The following is a 22,498-nucleotide window of genomic DNA, read 5'->3' as shown; positions in this document are numbered from 1 at the left end:
TAGAATTTACTGAAGATGGGATATTAATGAGAAAAGAAATTACTGTGTATTATAATTACTAATTCAAAATGAAACTAACTAAACAAACAATGACAACAGAAAAAAAAATCAAGAAATGTTTTTCCTTTATTTCTACCGATTTCTTACCCTGATACTTCAGGGATTACTGAAGATTCATTTCATCTGCTTCAATAAAACCATGCTGTTAATCAACAGGGGAATGATGTCTTGCTGCCATTGATTCCCAAAGATGTTGATCAATACACTTACTCCTTTATGTGTAGGGGAAAGAAAGGAGTCTTGTAAACTGTTTGAAGATTCACTACTTTTCAAAAAAGCTAATTATGATTCACCTTTTTAACAGTTATTTTGTAACACGACTTCAACCTTTTGTGAAGAAACATAATATTCTTGAACTTGACATCATTACTTTTCTCAGCCAAAACCCATTCTTTTAACAAACAGTGAACTTTTATGTTTTTAATCCTTTTAATTAGAACAGTAAGTAACTAACTGGATGATTTAGTAGTAACATGAATTATATCCTGAAGCATAAGACCATTTGGATTTTAAATAGAAAATAAAAATCCTTATAAAGAAATGGTACAAGCAACAAATTCACTAAGACTAAGCCTATGCTTAGTATAAATGCTCTGTATTGTCTTCATATAAATACACATTCACATGTAGGAAGAAATAACAGATCTTATTAAAATGAAGATATATAAAATTGTGTGGCCCACAGCAATGGATTCACTTTCCCCAAATTGCTTTTTTTACTGTTGTTGCACCACTTTTTTCCTCATTCTTCATTAATTTCTTCTATGTTTCTGAGCAAGAACTGTTTATATTTATCTTTGTGTCATTGTAGTTACATATAGTAATTATGAAAAAGAGAACACAGTGAAAATATTTGTAGGATCAACATTATCATAATTGTTATTGGATATATGGAAAATTTAAGAAACTATACTCTTTGTGTAGAGGGCTAAGATGAGCAGAAAGTTTATTACTATCTGTTTTAAAAGTTTAAAGCCTTCTAGAGAACTATCAGTTTCATATTTAACAAATAATATTAGAAGGCACTCAAAACTATCAAAACTTTCTTCTGTCTTTGTTTATTGCAATTCTTATTTATGGTAAGAAACTGGTGTAAGGATTACAGTATTACATGCCTAGTGCAAGACAATAAAACCTGATAAGCCTCTCAAATGTGTTTGCAGTTTATTAGAGCTGCAAATTTTGCTGATTTACCCATCCAACTATAGTTTTATTGTTCACTCCTAAATAGCATCATAGTCTTTTGCATTTTGGAAGCAGGAGATGTTTAAAGTTTTAGCATAGCAAACTGTGGAGAGCAAGATAGGAGTTTTACAACTAGTGATACTGAAACAAATTTAAAATTGATACAGTATTTCCAAATGACTACCCAAATACTGTAAGCTTTTGTATAAAATAACAGGGTATCTGTTGAAGCAAAAACATAACCTGCACTCCCTGCAATGATCTGCATACTTTGAATTTTAATAGGCTTGGTTTACAACATCTTCATCTGATTTTACTACGAAAAAAAATAAAAATGTATATCATGCCACATGTTTGCTGGCTTCTAGCCTTCTGTACAGACTTTCTCAGCAGGAAAAAGGAGACACAGGATAGGGGAATCAGATACCATTTATGTTAGTCAATATCTTTCATGTCTCATAGATGATGAAAATTTGAATTACTAACCCTCAAAATTCAATGAATCTAACAATCTTGTGTCATTGGTCAGATAAATTCTTAAACTGCTATTCTGTGCTAGAAACTAGCATTAAATTGTATCATTAGATAAAATGGAAAATGAAGGGCCTCCCTGCAGAAACAAAAACTCTGAAAAGTTGGGTACAAAAATCATGTCAAACAAGAGATCTATATCAGGGGACGTATGCAAATAATATCAATCCATTAACTGACTGCAGGTGAATGAGTGTCACTTTATTAACCAGCAATATATACTTCACACAGTAAATATCATCATTCTGACTTAACAGCACTACAAAACTGTCTGCACAATCTGAACTTAAATTAAACCAGGCACTGAAGAGAGGAACTTTTAAGAAAAGACTAAGTTTTGGTACGTGACCTACTATGATTAAATGGAAGGAAAGTAAAGGGATAGCACATAAAATACTCAACAGATTAATCAAAAAGACAGATAATCTCTGAAGTTGCAGAAATCATAATGTAGAAAAAAAGTAAAGAAAATACACTTTGAGCTGTTTGCTATCTAAATTCCTCTCCCTTATTTAGAAACTTCAAATCAAGAGAAAAATCATAACGCTATAATTCATTTCAGAATTAAATTTTTTAATGAAACTAAAAACAAATTAAAAATGAAGTCATACTTTGAGTGTATTCTCAAGGTATTATGAAAAGTGTTTTTTTTAATAAATACTGTCAGAAAGAGAAAGCAGTAATTTATCATTTTTTAGATTTTTTTATTGTTGTTTTAGCAGATTTACTTAGCAAATACTATTAACAAATGTTAAGCAAAGACTAGGAACTCCAAGTATGTTTTTATTTTAAATCTTTAACACAATCAAAGGAAGCAATTTTCCCAGCTTTATTCAGGGGCATACCTGTATCATCTCTTCTGAATATTTTTCGCTGAGAGACAGCACAGAGCATTTGGGCCAAACAGTTAAAGCCCAGCAAAACTGTTACCAACAAAAAACACCTTCATAATGAAAAGTGCTGAGCAACACGAACTATGAATATTGCCAGTTTGTTATCTTAGCAAGCTTCTTAAAAAAATATATGCACATACACGCACGTATATGTGCGTGTCATGGGGCGAAGCTTACTTGAAGGTATCACTCAGATAAAACGAGGTCTGAACCATAGGTATGCCCACCAGTTAGATGACAATTTGAAAACCAAACATAATTGTGACTAATAACACATGTAAATGGCATAGGGAAGGCTGACCCAAATCCCTGCCAAATGAGAAGGTCCATCCTATTCCATAGGTTAGCTATGCAAGGAAAAGAAAATAAAGCAGTCATACGACTTCATGTCCTTGTAACATATTCAAGGTGAGAGGCCAGAAAGTCATAGTAACTCAGGTAACAACCACTAATTGCCTTCAGATTCATGGGGAAAACATCAAAGACATTAGCTGGGGGCTATTCAGCAACAAAGCAATTGGCAGTTTAACCTGACCACCCAAGTCAGAAAGCAATAAAAAGTGAAGAAGGGTGCCTCTCAATGACAAACCATCTATGGGTGCCAAAAACATGTAGAAGGCTGAGTCTGATGTGAAACAGCTGGCTATTCAAAAAAGCCAGCTGCAAGCCAGGACTCAGCATACGGACCCTCTGGAGCAAATGCCCCCTGTTGCAGCCTACAGTGCTACTCAACTGGGCCAGAGGAGCAGGACCCTTGATCAGTGTGTGTGTGTCCTTACAGTACGTGCAAGTTTCATAGAAAAGAAATCTTAAAACAGAAATTGCTGTCCACCCACTTTACCATTTTGTTTAGTGATTTATTTTATATTCTGTTACTAAATGGTTTTATGCCATATTGTTCTCCTGTTCTTGCAGGTACAACACCCTAAATTCCCCTGTGAAAATACATATTTTTTCCCCTTAAAAAGGTCCTATATTATGTGGAGAACTTTCTCATATTAAATCTACATTAATATCTCTAAGAAATAACAATTAAAATTTGCATTTGAGGGACCTCAAAATGCAATAATACATTTCTTGAAAAATCATTTAAATTAAATACATTTTGCCATCACCACATTTTAACTATCTCACTGAGAGGTGGGAACCACTGGACCGTCAAATATTACAATCAAGAATCCCTAGCATCCTCTCCCTGTTTCAAGTCTATAAATTTCTTATTTTAAGTTGTGCAGTTTAAAACATATCTGACACTGATTAAGTGGTACTTAGTATTAACTGAAAATTCTGCAAATGCTGCCTGCTGTAATACAACTCTGCATTTAACAGCTATGTATTATTTCACAGGTATCATACGTACTTCTTTGTCCCTGAATCTCTTACTCCAAATCTGAAAGCTAAGAACATACTAGGTATCATGAAGCTTCATTTCTAAATGTCATAAAGGAAGAGAGGTATAGACTTTATGCAGTCATGAAGAATGAATAAAGAGAATGTGGAAAGAATAATTATTTGATGTTTAGAAATATTTGAAAACAATTTCCCATTCATCAGTTCCATATACCCTAGGTAAAAACGATACAGATATTTTAAATGTTTAATCATGGGCTTCAATATTTATTATTTAATGAGCTATTGCTTCATTTTTACACATAATTTCAATCTTTCTTCAAGAAAGTTTCCTATTAAAACAAACAAAAAACCCAAAAAATTAAATGTAATTGCAGAAATATGTTCAGATGCCTGTGACACTGGGAAAAAGTAATTATGTCAGAAAATTACTATATTCTCTGATCTGTGCCAGAGACTTCTGCACACAGAAGTCAGACTCTGGAGACTTGCAGGCATATGCACATACACACACTTCACTCATCTGGTGTCTTCAAGTTGCAGATTCTTGCTCTCCGAGTCATGAAAGTTGTACAAACTCACAGTAATAATAGGATCAGTATGGCCACCTTTGTCAAGGGGTACCTTCTCCTCACTGCTCAGCTCTGCAGTGTGGGGAATTTTTTGATAGGTATTTCCTTTAAACCTTTTGTTCTTACACAGAAAAAAAACCCATGCAAATTTACAGTTGGCATTTCTGCTGCACGCTTCTTTATGGTCCATGCATTCATCTCTTTTTGTGTAAGATAAATTTTATGGAGCATCTACTCAGTATGCAAAGTGTTCAGAATTGATTTTCACAGTGACCCACTCTCCTGTTTTTATATTCATAATTTTACATCATGACAAATAATTGCTATTCAGACATAAATTTTCAGTGCAGAATGAAGGCCAGCGTTTTGTAATGCGGTTTTTTGTGGCCCTAACATTAAACCAAATGCAATTGACTTTATGAGGACAGCAGGTAAAAGTTCCCTGTTGATTTGGGCATAAAATTTTTACTCTGAAATGCCATCCTTCTTCCATTTTTTCCAAAGCTAGTGTTTTTACACCAAAAAGAAGTAAATTTGGGCATTTTTTTGCCCGAGGTTCAAATTTTTCAAAACTTGATTCTCTGTCACTCACAAGTAAGTACTGTTTACACAGACCAATGATCACCTTGGAGGTTCTTTCAGCCTATATCTGATAGTCTCAATTTGTTGAAATTTTAGAGAAATTTTATCACAGGTAGTGGCATGAGGCATAAAAAAAAAAAAAAAGGCCTTTGGGATTACCATGAAAAACAAGACCCTACAAATTGCTGAAAGAGACAGAAAAACAATCCATACAAAAAAGATCCCTGGTACAGAACAGAATTAACATTCTTTATAGAACTAATTTTACAACCAAAACGGCTCCTATATACAGTACTCAATAACCAGAAATAATCAAACCCATTAGATGAAGGAAAGATAACCAATGATGTAAAACAGCCAAAGTCCATCGTGTGAAAAAAACCCAAACCAAACCAAACCAAACCAAACCAAAAATAACCAAATAAAAAACATGCACACAAAAATCCAAACACAAACAAAAAAACCCCGCAACACACCTTTCTAACTTTAGATAGAAAAATAAGTCAAAAGATTACCCTAGGAAACATGGGAGACTTGTACCTAAAGAATAAAAACCAAAGTAGTACACAAGCTTGTGCTTCATATCCAAACACCTTCCTGGACAGAAAGAAGACCTCAGTGTATCTTCAGCTAGGATTTATTTAGTTGAAATACCAGCCAGGACTTTGATTTAGCAAGGAAAAAGATGCCTGATGCCTCAGAAATTTCTTAAATCTCCTTGTCTGAAAGCATCTAGCATCTCATTGAAGCACTCAGCACACAGTGAGATCAGTTCTCATAGAAAACCAGCAAAACTCAGTGTTTTGTTGCTTCACGAAACAACAAAATTCAAGATTAGGGATTTGCATACCTTTTAAATATATTTTCATATTTTTATTCATATGCCTTTTACCATGAATGTCAAGTGAATGCTCATGATTGTTTCCTACCAGGATTTGTATTTACATGTTCTTCTTATATCTTTTCCTAATAAAATGGTTAAAACATAAAAAGTATCTGCTAAGAGGTAAATGTTTATTGCAACACTCTTCTAGATTGCACAAAGCTTCTATGTTGCACTTAGATGAGCTTAGACAAAATAAGGGTCCCACATGACACAACCTTTTTTCAGAATTAGTCTTCTGCACATAATAAGTTGCAATTTTTTAATTTTCTTAATAAATAAACATGTTAAGATTTTTTAAAAAAAGCCTTTGTTTAAAAAAAAGACCAATTACTCAGACAATATATTGAACATAGCTCCAGCAGTCAATCTAGACTATAAAAGACAGCACAATTAACAACTAAGAATCCCCCACCACACAGAGCAATATGCAAAGCAAATAATATAAGGGTTTTTTCTTCTTCATCATGGGAAGGACAATGAGTTTGTTTCTATAAATCATATCTGAAACAGTAATTCAGCATTAAAAATCTTAGCAGCAATCCAGGCAGAGTTATGACCAAAGAAATACCATTTAGTTTTTCTCTCATTAAACTGAAGTAGCATAAAATTGGGAATAGGTATTTGCACTACAAGTGTGAGAACTCAGACATGCTATTATGTCACATAATGCCACTTAAACTTATGTGACATATAATATTACATTGTTATTTTCAGTGTCACCAAAATCTTGGTTATCAGATTGTAAAGAGATATAAATGTAAGGAGATATAAAACTTTGCAGTCTAAATGTTTGATTTAAATGCTAGGTATAATTTGACTAATCACTTCATAGAAGAGCTAGAACATCAGCAGGGTTTGCTTGGTTTTATTTTGAACAGAGTAATACTTCACTACTAGTAGAAGTACAGCATTTGGTTCTTAAGAGTTCCGCCCTTCCAATTCTACCCAGTGCCAAACATTATTCTGCCAGAAAGTGAGTGGCAAACAGAATATGCTTGTGCACACTAGGAAGTATCAAGTCTTAACGTAGGGCTTCCAAGGAAAAAAACAAACAAGAAAAAAAAGATGTCACATGGAAGAGCTCAGTTAAACTTTAGTCAGACACATTTAACCTGCATTTAACGTACCTGCACATCAAGTTACCATACAGAGATATCTGTATGAATTGGGGTAATCATTTTATCAGAAAACATTTTATTAATCAAAAATACAATCATCAGATCTTTACATTTTCCCCTAATTCAGGAAAAAATTAGGTTAACAAAATGCTGTAGGTTAATGACCTTTTTCAGAACAGACACTAAAATGGTACCCCAAGGTGTTATAGAACAGGTCCATCACTTGTGTATGGCAGCATTGTGGACTTAACTGCAAATAGCAGCAGCAGAGTAGCTATTCCCAGTTATGTCATAATCTATTTATTTAAGCTTAGCTATTTGACAATAATGGTTACATTAGCTTCAGAGAGAAAATTGATTCTGTCATATTTCTCCTGTAACACCCAGACAGCAGCAATTCAGAAGTAGGGAGTTCTATATTAAGATCTCAATTTAATTCAAAATCTTCTGTCCAGGTTGGCTGGTGGCAGACACTGAGACTACGACACCTCTGCAAGTAAAGACTGCAATGCTCATTTTTAAGTCATGTTATTAAGCAAGAATGCCAAATTTCTCTTAGAAGCCACTGTCTTGCAATTACGATTGCAGAGAAAAAGCTTGATAACGCAATCTGTGAAAATATGCAAAACATTCTGAATGGTTTGACTCTTTTTTCAGTTTGCAATGTTTTGAAGCAGACAATTCTGAATGACAACCTTGGAGCCCATAATTTTTTATATGGTTATTCTTTTTAACTCCATGTACATTTGGCATTGCACTATCCTGACCAGTCTACTGAGTTTTTTGTTTTATCAGAAAGGAATACTGTGAGCCTGATTGGAAAACCAGAACCTTGAAATAATTTATGGAATATTAAACTGTCCGTCCACCTGTCTGCTAAAAACACAGAAGAGCAGTAACATGATTCATGGTCACATAAATCATACAAAATAAAGGCTGTATTATTGAAGAAAAAAATCCTCAAACACTCATACGATCAAACAGGCACTAAAAATTTCAAGAATGACAAGCTATATCCTGGAGGCCACAAATACCAAGTGATATGTTATTTATGATTCAACAGTTCTGCATCAAATTCTACTATTATTCTTCCAACCTCTTCTAAGTTACAATTTTTAGTTCTTATGAGATAATATTCAAAAATTATAAATGGACAATGAAACAAGAAGTCCAAATTCTCAACCATACTCAACACATGCACAAGAGATAAGTGATTAACATTTGTATTTTAAACAAAGCTTAAAATGGCAAAAAGCAAGGAACCTCCACATGAGAAGTAAGCTGATCCAAGCTGCACTGTATGCACAGAACTTTCATGATTAGGTGGAAACGGTAAAAGCTGAAGGGCTTATTGTTTCCATGGAAACTTTTTACCTACAGGATCCACCTACAGGAAACAACACAACACATCACATTCATATCCCTTAGAAAATGGGATTTCATAATGTTCTATGAAAGCAGAAGGAGCAGTGCCACACAAATTTCAGAAGAGAAAAATGAAAGCACAGAAAAATACATCTGGAATTAGAACCAAAGTCAGAGCGCTGTGAGGTGTCCATTAAATTTAAGTGGACTATAATTTAGATGGACATTGCTCTAATGACTCAAATAACGGCATTTATGGGTGATGGAGGGAGGGGGAAGAAATACAGCTGCAAAACTACCATAAAAATACGACTATTTTCATGCATTAAATGGTTGCCCATGGATCCTATGAAGAAGACCATCAACGAACCAGCATTCAGTACTTTCACTGTGGCTCAGGAGGGCCAAAGCACACTACCTGCAGACAGTGGCTACAGAGGGGATTCCTCACTAATGAGTCTTGAAACAGATTTCAGGCACAGCACGCAGATAGGCTGAGCTCACAGTGGCACTGCCCTGTGCATGCTGTGACCTCCTCTCCTCACTGGAGGAGACTACTGCAGCAGCATCAGAGGGTCTTAACAGGCATTCCGGTAGCTTCCCATCAGTAACAGTGTTACAGCCCTGACACAGGGCTCGGAAAAGCCAATCCACATTCCCACCTGTGTCTGGTCTCTTGTATTCAGCTCAAAAGTCTGAAGTGGTCAGAAAACCGGGAGAGCAGTAAAGCTTTCACAACAGTCATGCAATCACTGTCCCACGCAATTCCAGCACCTTTCACTCTCTCACCCAGCACTGCAGATAGTGTCCTTCCAGGCACACAGTCTACAAAGTTACCAACTCCTCTTTGGGTCATGTATGTTGCCTAAGCACAACCATTTCTAGTTGCATCCATCATGTGATATAGTATACTCAGACATCTTGGTCCCTACTCACCAGCACTGCAGGGTTCACTGTCAAAAAGTGAAACACGTCTTCAGAACGTATTTCACCAACAAAATGCACTATTTTCACAAGATTTGTCCAATTAACCATTTGCACTGTAATAACGATTTGCATACCACTGGAGAAGTCAAGCGATCAGCAGCATTTTATTTTTCTCTCAAAGAAAGAGAGTGTCTGAAGTAAAGGGAAGGAATATAGTCAATGCAGCAATACTAACACAGTATTGCTGTCTGACCCTTACCTATACTTCATTTTGTTCTTGCACCACGTACTTGACATTTACATCCCATACTGAAATGATGGTTTCTGATTTCTTGCCCAGAACTATAAGGAGCAATAAGGGGCTGAAGTGCTAGCTGTATCTTCATTCCCCACAAACCAACAAAGCCGGTGCAACAGGCTACTGCAGTAATGATACAGTACAGAATGGAAAATTCTCCCTTTAAGCATCTGCAACTGCGATTCCTTAAGAGAAATGATGACAGCATGGGTTTTTCTTTTATTTGGACTGCCACTATAGAACAAATCTCTCTAATAAGACAAACACTTCTTTAAAATCAATAAGACATTACTGTAACTACTTTAAACTTTTCAGGATGATGGTGCTGTAAAATACAGCTGTAATCTCAAATTCATTTAGTGAGTAAACTAAAAGGGTTTCCTTTGGATCACATGTCAATGGATGCAGACAATCATCTAATTGCTCCAAGAGACAATTTTCTTATTATTGACACTAAAATAGTCCCAACCTTCTATATTCACATAATCCTATGACTACATAGCTGAGCACATTTGGCTAATAACTGAGACAAATGAAGGTATAGACATCATGCTAATGACTGAAAAGTTTCATTCCACAACATGAATACAGTAGAATAACGTATTCTAAACAAGTAAATGCTTCTACTGTCTACACAGACTGTTCCTGTTGTGACAATTTTAAAAGATAGCAGTGATGGGGAAATGAAATCATGAGTCTTGTGTATTCAAAGCCTAGAAGAAGAGTTGAAACATCTACTAATACTTTAAAGTAGGCTGAGAACCATCCTCTATCTTCTTATTAAAGTTAAATCATCCCATCCTATAATGTGAAACAGCTGATGTTTAATAACATTAATTAATAACATAGAGCTGATGTTTCTAATAACGTTAGAAAGAAAACCAAATTAAATGAAATCTGAAGCCTAATATTTTAAACTCAGAGCCATTTTAGAGTAGGAGAGGGAAAATACAAACACAAGCACAAACTTTCAATTTACTGGAACTGGGAATTCCAGAGATAAAAGGAATTATGAGAGCTCTCTTCATGAGACTTGTAGTTAAACTTCAGCAGCATCATAAGACATGCACCAGCAGACTGTAAGCATTGGCTACAAACATAAAGAGGCATAAGGCTACTGAGATACGGAATCTTAAGCTTCAAATCCTTTATCTGTGAAAAGATCAATTTTAAAATCAATACTTGTATTTGATGCATAGTCAATACACAGAAATTCAAACTGGGAAAATATATCCCAAAGCATGCTAATAAAAGCACAGCAAGCAATCTCTTATTTTCTTATGGGTAGCAATGTTTTTTATTCACAGAAATATTAAAAAGGAACAAGGACCCAAAATTATTAGAAAAAATCTAGCCTGTATTAGGTCACATTTGTCATTTCTCTCACTGTCATGAAATTGCTTGTCATAAGAATCACATGGTAGATCAAAATAATAAAGTTCCCAAACAGGGGTCAGAAGACTTACTGATAAAGAACTTAATTTTCTAAAGCATCTTAAAGATAACTAAGTAAGCCTCAGTCGAATTTACTTACTTACTTACTCCTCTGTACTTTGGGAGAACTTCAACCACTGAACACAAAAGCAATATATCACCAAAAAAAATACATAAAAACTTCACCAGGAAGCAGTGTCTTATAACTGCAGATAAAATGGGATTTCCATGCAAACATAGCATAGAAGTCCAAACCATGGTCATGTCAAGAAAAGGAAAATAACCTCCCTTTTGAGAAATACCAATCGATTGACAATAAACAGGATTAGCGATTTTGTCATAAATTTCATGTGACATCAAGACCAAAATGAGCTTTAAATTAAAAAAACTATGAAGGAAGAGCAATACATGCCAGAGTACATTAGTAATCTGATTCATATGCTAGAGCTTCCCCTCTCCATTCTCCCCCATATCTCTTGTTGAATAAAAAACTATACTTCCTAAAGAGACTGTAATTATATGACTGTTTTCAAGCATCTGTCTTTGAAAACAAACATCCTTACCCTTCCTGTAGGAAAAAATCCAACTGTATCTATTTATCTATTAAATTATACCTAATTTATACCTAAGAAACTTTGAGATTGTACGATAATCAGCCACAAAATCAAAACCATCTATCTGGCTTAAGCGTAATTTCATCAGTATCCTGCAATTCTAAGACTTTTATTCCTTGTATCACATGTCTTGGTATAAGTGACATTTTTACATATCAGGAATTATTCTATTTTCACCCTTTGGTAAAGTGATCAAAGTCACTAACATTTTTAACTACACTAAATATTATGCCTCCTTATCTAAAAAAAAAAATAAAATCAAACCAACCAAACAAAAAATAACCACAACAAAAAACCCTAATATAACCCTAAAAAACACAAATAACATGAAAATCATTTAATAGAAATATATAAACACTATTTTCTTTGTATCACACAAGAAGTGTATGCCTTTAAAAGTATTTCATCTATCATTACATCTATTCAAAATTAAGTAAGGAACAAGTGAGATAACATAGGTAAATATAACACAATTCCCACCAAGAGCATTTAGCTACTGCTTCCTCCTTTAAAAAAACATGTCAATATCCCCTAAACTATTTACAGGCTTAAAGGTAAACCTTAGCAGAAACTCTAGTCTGGTGTTTAAAAGAAATGTTAACAGTTACTCAAAAAATTGAGTTTTCAGTTTCAATTTTGACTTGAAGATCTGCTTACAAAAAAAAATGCATGCTTTCCACAATAAATGAGCACACATCATTTTGAGTAACACATTCTTTCTTTCTTTACTTTTTTTAAAGGTACAAACACTACAGCAAAATCATGAAATTCAAATCTAATTTACCATACTCCCTCCATAAATGTCAAAGTATTTCCCTGGTAACATTTAAAGCCTCCAAAGTTGCAGGTCTCTTGCTTTCTTGCTGCCTTTGAGATGGCAAAAACCTGAAAACACTGCTGAAGAACACACAGAGGTCCAATATTTCTTTCACAGCACAAAACTGTGCAGACTGCAGAACTCAATTTCACGTCAAAGTACAATAAACATTGGAGTGAGGATTCCTTCTTGCATCTTACTACATTGTATGAAGTTCTGTGAAGGAAATTTACAGTCCTCATCACCTCTGCCAGAACAAGGAAATATATTAAAACTACAGAAACACAGTAGGTGTAAGTAAAAAACCATTTACCAGTAACTTATGAGCAACGAATCAAAACTAAAAGTAAAGCAACAATAATATGGTTAAGTTATTACTTGTTAATAGTAACTACAGAATATCAAATTCTGTAACATCTTTAGGATATTTGGTTTGGTTTAGGGGCAACAGAATAAGACTCATCACTATAACAAGCAAGTCATATCACCATATGAATGTGTCCAAAAGCCATACTAAAAAGGCCTTTTTTTTCTTTTCTTCTAATGAAAATCTTGCAAGATAACCAAATCGAGACTGACTGATTCTGTCACTGTGGTTTTTATTCAAGTATCTTGTACTCTGAAATTATTAGACTCAGATAAACAGATCTAATTTTTCCTTCTGATGGACAAGAGTTCACTGTACTAATCCTTTTAAAAACAACATGTAAATTTTCCAGTACCACATAGTGAAAACTGGTTAAGCTGAAAAGGTGTAGTGTCTATAAATTTAGTTTGGCAGCAAGGAGTATCTTCTCTCCCATATCATGACATCAATTGTTGGCTTTTACATTCTGAGTATACAACATTAAAGTTTATTTTTCCACAGTAGTCATGGCAGTTTATCCTATGACCCTTGGAAACTCTTGGTTAGTGTTATGTAGTATTTTTGCTTAACCTTCACTCACTTGCCCTGTTCAATTTTCTCACTATATGAAATTTTCTGTCTGTACTTAACACACTTGAGAATAATAATCCATGCTCATACATACGCAAGACAATGTAAACAGAGGCTACTTTATGAACATCACCGTGTATGCTCACAAGCAAATAATAAAACTATCAGCCACAGCAGGCATATCATCAAGCAATGTTCTTGAGGAATCATATACATTTCTTTCTCCTCTTTTATCACAGTGGAGAAAATCAACTAGAAATTCAACATAACTGTTTAAATACTATATATATATAAAATAGGAGTCATATATTGATATGGCCCTGGTCTCAAGGCACTGAAGTCTATGTTTTCAAAACTATAACTAGATTTGGAGTCCTGATGACATAATTTGACCTGATTCACTCTGAACAACAGTTCTATTAGTAAAGTCTTCTGAAAACAGACACCCAAGTGTTTTTCTTTGTCACAGAAACATAATTCTACACTTCACTATAAAGTGATGATATTTCTCAAATATTGAAGAAAGCTGAATTAATTACTGAATAAAAAAAAACAAAGCCCACATCATGTTGTGAATGCACTCTATACTTCATTTCTGCAACAATCTTTTCCAACTGCATTACTAAAAGAATAAGAAAGATAGCCTGTTCACTTAAATGTTTGAGGTAAAACAAGTAGCACTAATGACTCTTAAGTTTTTCCAAAATCAGCGAAACAAACAAGCAAAAGATTATACCTGCATATTGAAATGTAGTGCACAGCTGCTGCAACAGATTATTCAACACCTAAGCATTTTCATTGCTTCATTATGGAAAAAACCTACCTCATCTTCAGACTATATTCAAAGAGGCTCTATAGTTAAATCTGATGTAAATTCCATGGTTAGGTACAACTTCTGCTAGTTACTGAGGCAAATCACTCAAAAATTGTAGGAACAGACTGCAGTAAAGTTTTTGCTCCCACAAAGGATACCGCATAGAAAGATTGTCTGTAAAAGCTCTGTCTAGCCATTATCACACCTCTAGTCCTAATATTGGTCAGATATTCTTTATGGGCACTTGTGGCTCCAAATCAGTACCACAATTAATATTCTTAATGATAGACCAATGTTTGGCAATTATCTATAAGTGTGCAGAGACACACATTAAAACCTTCAGATAAAGCATGTCTATGAGCATCTAAAAATGACAGAAAAGCATTACAGAATGAGTTGCATCATTAAGAACCTCAGTTGTATATGATTAAGTCAGGGAGATTTATGTAATTCACCATGAACCTGGAAATAGTTCACTGCAGCAAGCTCTGCAATTAGGCAGAAGATGAACTCTTCATTAATTTTAATGCTGTTGTATGGACATCATATAAAATTCTTTGGCAGCAACAGAATTTGGCATACAATCCTAACAATTGTTATCCTAGCAACTGGAAGACCTTTCAGACATTTCCTTTGTTCGTGTCTTCCTGAACCTGAACCAGCTTGATGCTCTCAGCTAGAGGCCCATTTAACTACTTTATTTAGCCTCCACCTCAGAAAGCTTGTAATGGAAAAGCAGAGGAAGCAGGTACTTGCAGAAACAACAGCAGTGGATACCATGAACCCAGAAGACCCTCACCAACAGAGATACAAACACTGAGTACCAGCAAGGAAGTTTCCCTTTGTGAGGACCATGCTGTGCAGGATTTGCTGAGATAAAAGACCATCTACATAAGCCTGAGCAATCTCTGTTTAGCCAATAAAAAGGCTGGTTCACTACTCCCACACTACATCCATAAAACAAACCTGAACATCATAATTTACATAAATTGCAGATATTATGTGAAAAACATTAGTCTCTACCGCTCTACAATCTCTATCAACATTAGGGATTTTTACACTGTATAAATTCCAGCCATAAACCTTAAGGGATGAGCACATATTCAAGCAGTATGATTAGGCTCTGCCCAGCAGAAAGCAGTTTAGCAAAGAGTACCACGTACTTGAAGTTTGGTTGCGAGTTTTTTAGGTTGGTGTTTGGTACTTCTTATATTAATTTTAGATGAGAACTTTCATGAACTTCATTATCCATACCATTTTGATAATTTCTGGTATATGACTTCCACAACATTCAAGAAGAAACTTTGTTTTCCGAGACACTGGAGTCTTGCTGAAATGATGCAAACCAGCCCTCACACGAAAAAAAACCCAGAAAAGTGCATGAGATGATTCTTACAATGCAGAAGCTCCGCACTTCCTCCACCCCCTAAATTAACAACCACACTTATCTGAACAGAGTGAATGTTGCATGTATTCTTCAGTTAATTCCAATGATCAAATTAAAACAAGAATCTCAGAGAGCAATTTTAAGCCAAGTAACATTGTATATTTCCGCTTTTCGCGCCCCAAGTCTTAATACAGTTTCCACCTGAACCTTCATCTTTAACCAGTCAACAAAAGAATAAAAAAAAAAGCAAAAGTTTTCCATTTTAGGACACAAATCTCAAAACATTAGAAACTCTGATGATAATGCTATCAGTAAACAACTGGAGAGTACTTCTAGGGAAGGATGCTGCTTATACAGAAGTGCTCAAACAAAAAACAGAATAATCATATTCAGTGAACTTTTTATAGTCAAATGTTGGGAAAAAAAATTATCTCAAATTAAAAAAAAAAACAAGACCCAATGCTTTTCCACAAACACAGACCTGTTACAAATATCAACCATCTGTTGAACTTAACAATTTCCTGCAAACTATGTCACACAAACACAAAGACTCCTTTCGGGGATGCAGTTTGTCACAGTCTCTCAGACAATACTTAAAAGACATCATGTTTGTTTTCCCAATAGTTCCTTATTTTCCATACACTGAGAGGAAAAGAAAAACATAGAGACAAGAAACATGTCCGTAAAAAGCAGATGTCTATGTTATATACATTTACTGCTACATCTACAAACAGACTACTTATGTTTTGGGATTGGAAGGGATGTCTTTTTTTTTTTTTTTTTTGGTCTTGCACAATGCATGTTTAATCTATACGTAGCAAAAGAGATTCCAACAGGTAGGTAAAAATACCACTAAAATTATACAGATTTTCTGTATTTTTTTCTACGAACCAGTAATACAATACAAATCTAAAGTTTCTTCTTAACTGAGAGACAACAGGATATGATATTTACTGATAAAACAACACTTTTGTATGTTTATGAATCAAAGAAAGTCAGTCAAGGGATAAAAATCTAAACACTGATGCCTGTAAAAAGACTAAGTCATAGAGCTCAAGCCTATGTTTCCTATGAATAACACGTGTATTAGAAAGACAAGCTTTAGAATGGTATTTTTGTTGATTTTAAGCAGAGATAGGAATTTTACTAAAACTACTTTTTCATCCAACTTGTTATAAAGAAACTGCTACTTTACAGCTTATAGGAACAGTGACTGTCAGTACTAGCAGGCTGCAAGCACTTAAACGAAATTGTTAGAACCCCCTAAACCAGTTTCCAACTTCCTTCATGGATTTATTTTGTTTTTAAAATAGGCTCCTTCTTTCTGTAATGCTGACACGATGCTATCACAGAATCTTGCTGCAGTGTGCTAAAGCTGCACCCATGTGTACTGTGCAATGCTCCAGCACACTGCATCCTGCTGAGCGGCCAAACCTACTGGCTACCAAAGGCAGACTTGTCCTACCATAGCAAATCAAAACCTTCCTCTTACCTCGACTTCCTTGCTCTTCTCTTTGTTTGTGCCCATTGAACTTCTCCCATTGCTGGCAGTCTCCCGTGCTGGAACTACAGAAATCTGCTGGAGGGGCATTTTTACAGTGCTGCAGGTTGCCAGTACCTGTTTGGATGCCTTATATCTTCACTCCCCCCGAGTAGCCCACCTGTATAATTGTTCATATCCTTTCTTTGCCAAGCTCAGCTCTAAATAAAAAGGGGAAAATATTATTTGAGAAATGGTATAGCATATGCCAGGGTCTTCCATCAAAAGAAAAAGAAAAAAAGCAGCAAAGCAGAGAAAATTGCAAACACAAATGAGACACAGCAAACAAAGAAGTAAGGCGCAACAATCCAGAGAGTTTCACATGCTTAGAGTGATGAGTTGCTGCAAGTCTGTGTCCCTGGAGCACCCCCTCACACCACTATCCCCCAGGAGCACTGTGGGAGACAATTCAATTTCTGTGTTACCTAATAACTGTCATGGAAACCAAGGAAACCCGGGTCTCGCAGGCCTTTATTAGCAATCGCTTCCCACTAACGGCACAGGCTCCCACATTTGCAGCAGCTGCCACTTCTGCTTTTGTTTTCCATCCGATTCCACAGGAGTCCACTAAGCACCCCCAGACACCGCCTCGTGCTGACTAGGTACAGCAGCAGAAGGCTGAAAAGCTTAGTGTCCTATTTTGGAGCCAAAATCTCCTCCTTTAAAAGCACAGGATAGCTTGCTGTGTCCTTCATGCGTCTACAATAATCTGCTTAGGTCAAAGGATCTGCCTTGAAGTGAATAGCAGCGGTGAGCAAATGAGGTGTAAAAAGGAAGACAAGACTGGGAGGGATTGCAAATGTGCCTTTCTGAGGTTGATAGTAAAACGTTAACCCTTTGCTGCACTTGTCTTTTCCCGAGACATCACGAGAAGCCAGCTCAGCAGGGCAAGCCAAAGGCAGACACACACGTGCCTTTACAGTACTCACACGCGCTCTGGGAATGTCATTTATGTGAGCTTCTCCCTCCCAACAACTTCAGTTCTCTCAGTTAACAAGAAGCAGAACACCCAGAAAAACTGTTTCAGCATCTCTCCCCCCTTAAAATGCAAAATAATAGAAGAATATCCCAGGTGCTGTATTACAAAAATGGATATGAAGAAAGGAAACTCTTAACATTTAGGCTTCCTTAAAAATTTTATTATTCTTGACAAGCATTAGAAATGCCAGCAAAATTGATTTTGATTAAAAATAGTAAAGAAATTAATACATCAGAAGTCAAATTCTTAGCACTGTATAAATAACACGAATGAAATGGAAAAAAAAACCACCCAGAGCAAACACCAACAATGTTTTAATATGTCAGTTAAAGAAAAAAAACATTATCAAGCCTTGATTTAAATAATTTCTAGCTGTACACAGTAGCACTTGGAATTCTAACAAGAAATAATAGCATTATATACAGCCTGGATTCTATTACAAAGCCATGTGGGAAGGATTTAAAATACTGTTGATTCACTACTCCACTACTTTAGTTATTATTTCTCAGTCTGAGTTAATAGTGCTTACAAGGGACTAGCCTGAGATAAATTGGGATCTGGCTCATGCTGTCATCTCAGTTTTACATCACTGGTCTAAACTAAGGTATATTGACACGCTGTAATATAAGAGTTTACCAAATGCATTAACAGAGAAACATAATCTGTAGTAGGAGTTTACAGATGCTGCAAGACACGTGTATTTCTGTGCATTTTTATATTTATATATTTATAAAATATATATATTATATACATCCACAGTCATGGAACAGATTTACAAAAAATAAAGTCTATTGCCATTTATACAGTCCCTTTACACATTTTTAGTTGTATTTTACATGCTTACTCCATTTTTCATCTCCTAAATTTCAAAATTAGTTTGAATGTAAGTTTAAATAGGTTCCAATGTATACAGGGAGATTTTTCTGAATTTTGAATATAAATAAAGAAAAAAAGACAAGCTCCAACTCTACCCAGACAGGGATAAGTCAAAAATTTATTCCAGAAGTATTCAAAGACAAGAAATGTCATACACCAGGCAGGCAAAGTCTAACTGTTAATCTTAAATTTGACTATAATGTTCCTTTTCAGTTTAACACAAAGTTTTAAAGCTACAGAAAAATTCTTTTCCTTCCTCTGAGGCACAACCAGATTAAGAATTCCTAAGCCTGGCTCTGCTTTGTCATGATAATCACTCACCTCTTTGATAAAAACATTGATAGAAAAGTAGTGGGTTTGTGGTATTAAAATGGAACTTTCCTTTATATATGCTTTTGTGTCTAGTTAAGCTTAAAAAAAAAAAATCAACCTGCCTTTTGATACTGCGCCAATAAATCATATGAACTTGAGATTTAAATCAGAGATTTCTAGGTTAACCAGTAATCTCTTTAATCCCATCTATGTCTGTTTTAGGCAGAATAAATACCTTAAAGGGTGTGATGTGCTTAGTTGTTTTTAAAATTATGAAGTCGTGTGGCCCCTCTTTTCCCCCCAGAGTGAACCTATAACGTTAATACATATGTAACAAAAAAAAACCCTAGTCCAAAACAAGGGCTATATTCTAAGATTAAGGAGGTCCATGTTCACATTCTGCTTGACTGTTTCACTAATTACATTTCTTCACCATGTGCAGATTTTAAATTGATATGCAATTGCCTTCACTGTACATATGCTGGACATGGCTCCTCTTAGTCCGAGTGCTAAAACAAGTGGCAAAAACAACCAAGCCTCATACTGCTATATCTAGAAATACAGAGAGTACCACTACTTCATGATAATGAAGCTATTAGAAAATATGAGACATATCCAAATGCACACTGTAAAAGTCAGTGGCAGAGGTGCAGTTGGGATAATTTTTCACTAAACTTTTCCATCTTTGGAATGGAAAACTTTTGCTTTTTCAAGTTTACTATGATAGAATTATAAAATGTAAAACTTTTGCACAGGTGTTAATACACCCATGATCTCAGAACAGCAGTACAACATCAGAGCACATCTTGAAGAAACGATGAAACTATCAATTTCAATTTACAATGTGTTTTTAGCTCCCAGAGTCCCAACATACTTCAAAGTTGGAAAAAAAGTGATTTTATATACACACACACAACCCTCTTTCATTAGAAAATATATCTATTTCCACTCATTCCCCATGGTGATCAGCCTGCGGTGTTCTATTTAAAGAATGCTAATTTTGGCAAACATACCACCCAAAGAGCCATAATTTCAGTGCCATGCCTCACCCGAAGGACTGCATGACAACTGCTCAGTGAAGTATGAAGCTGCCTTGCAAAGCAGCATGATAGGGTTTTAGTCTCAAGAAGATAACAATGACGTAAGAGAACTGGTCACCTGGAGCAGGTGAAAATGACATTGTCAGAGAAGAGATCTATTGTTGGATGTGCATTAGTAACTGATTTCCATTTTGAAATATAATTCACAGTTCTTGAAGTAAGTAACTACAGAAGAGAGAAGTGTCACCTCTTCCTCCTCTTGCTTATGGTTTGAAACCCTACTAATCCCAACTCAGATAAGCCAAGAGATCCAACTTCGTTTTTAGTCACCCAACACATTCCCTTCAGTACATACTTTGTGAACCGTCAGATCTCCCATCCTTTAAGGTTGGGAGTTTCACAATGTAAGTCTGCTCCCTAGCTGTAGACCACCATGTATGTTTCTGCTCTTGCCAGAAACACATGCAACCTCTTCACCTATTCCGTTTCCCCATGGCTCTCTCACACTCAGGACACATGCATTCCCTGCACAAACCATTCCTGAAAGCATTTCCATAAGAATCTGACAACAAAAAGGGATAAGAATTGTAACCCTATATACATACACAATCACACAATGTTTTTACTTTAATTTAATAAGGAGCACATTATCTTCTCACCATACCCATTTACACAAGACTACTGCATCGAACTAAGAGAATCTGATCAGCTATGGTCAATGGTTCAACCATGGTGATGCAAGTGTCAATGAGAGAATGAAAAACAGCAATACAACCCCTTTTTTAACACAATTACAAGGAAACAATGTACTAGTGTATTGCCAGTTCACTGGGAGCTTATATATAAGATCTCTGCCTTGTTGCCATCACTTACAGAATCTGAAATTTTTACAAGATTCTTTAATTGAAGAAAAACATAATAAGTTTACCTCCACAAATACCACTATCAGAAACAGGTAATTCTAATTCTTTTTTGCTCACATAAAATGCTGTTTAGATAAGATGTAGTTTACCTATCATATGATATTTCAGCCAAAAGCTATCTTGAATTTAAAAAAAAAAAATCATTGTGGACATAATACACTTAGAAGTTGGTAGCTTGGACTCCACATTATTTGTCAAAAAGATACATTGGCTATGAATATACAACATACAAAAGGCTACAGACATATTGTCTATAGTCCTGAGATTTAGGAATGAGTTTCACTGTCCTCAAAAACTAAACAGAAAAGCTACAAACACTGTATATACTATGCTCCTTTTACCATCTAACAGGGATAGCTTGTCTTATAATCACAGTTTAGATACAAAGAAGAAAGTCTGAACACTACAGCAGCTGTGGAAGTAGATGCATACTAGATAACGATCACCGAGGATGAAGGACAGTCACTTTAAATTGCAGAAGCTTCTAACACTTAAATTAAACGTGCAGCTAGCAGTAGTCTAATGCGGACCAAACAGGACTGATATAAAGCAATCCCCTGGGTTTCCACAGCATCCTGAAGTTACATGACACTAGAACCAAACGAGTTTTCAGAAAAATGAAAAATTCCTTTAGATCTTCTCCCATCCTTTAAGGTTACTACAGTTCAAAGTTAGTCATGGAATTACAGCAAATATGAAAGATATCTTTAGCCAAACACAAATATCCCAAAGCAGCAGATTTCAGGTATCTTTTCCTCTGAATGGGAAAACCTGTTCTTCTCTGCCATCTGGACAAGTGTGTCCTAAATGCTGTTCTGCACTGTGGGCTGACTTCAAATGGAGGAGCCTCAGAAATGCAAAAGTTTTCAGTAGAACTCATATTCAAGTAAATCCTCATCAAAAGCAACAATTAAAAGTTATTTTAAAAACGTGAATAGATTTTGCAGTCTTCACAAATCAGAATGAATGGCTGTGAGATGTCATATCAGAAGTCACTCTTTAAATACTACACGGAGTTGGTATAAACTTGAATGTTGTCATCATGTTACTAGATCCTC

At 35.3% G+C, this 22,498-nt stretch overlaps 1 protein-coding gene across 8 annotated transcripts in view; it reads right to left on the bottom strand.

Moving 5' to 3' along the window:
• The window catches only part of MARCHF1 (membrane associated ring-CH-type finger 1), a 233,935-nt gene that overhangs the window by 112,142 nt on the left and 99,295 nt on the right, over positions 1-22,498 (bottom strand). For 2 of the 8 annotated variants that reach the window (XM_039380518.1, XM_039380520.1), the window contains 2 exons: positions 18,240-18,349; positions 17,263-17,471 (listed from right to left, as the gene is read on the bottom strand). The exons of 3 other annotated variants lie outside the window; for them this stretch is intronic. In XM_039380518.1, coding sequence (XP_039236452.1) covers positions 17,263-17,361 — 99 coding nt within the window. In that variant the 5' untranslated portion in view covers positions 17,362-17,471; positions 18,240-18,349. Of the gene's footprint in view, positions 1-17,262; positions 17,472-17,735; positions 17,823-18,239; positions 18,350-22,498 lie in introns of those variants that run through there. 3 more of the 8 variants (XM_039380521.1, XM_039380519.1, XM_039380517.1) reach the window with 3 other exon arrangements.

Source organism: Pipra filicauda, unplaced genomic scaffold, assembly GCF_003945595.2.
Source record: "Pipra filicauda isolate LSUMZ 115617 unplaced genomic scaffold, ASM394559v2 scaffold196_size3971931_pilon, whole genome shotgun sequence".
NCBI lineage: Eukaryota > Metazoa > Chordata > Aves > Passeriformes > Pipridae > Pipra > Pipra filicauda.
Note: the sequence above shows the minus strand (reverse complement) of the source record. Positions and strands in the feature narration are given on the sequence as shown.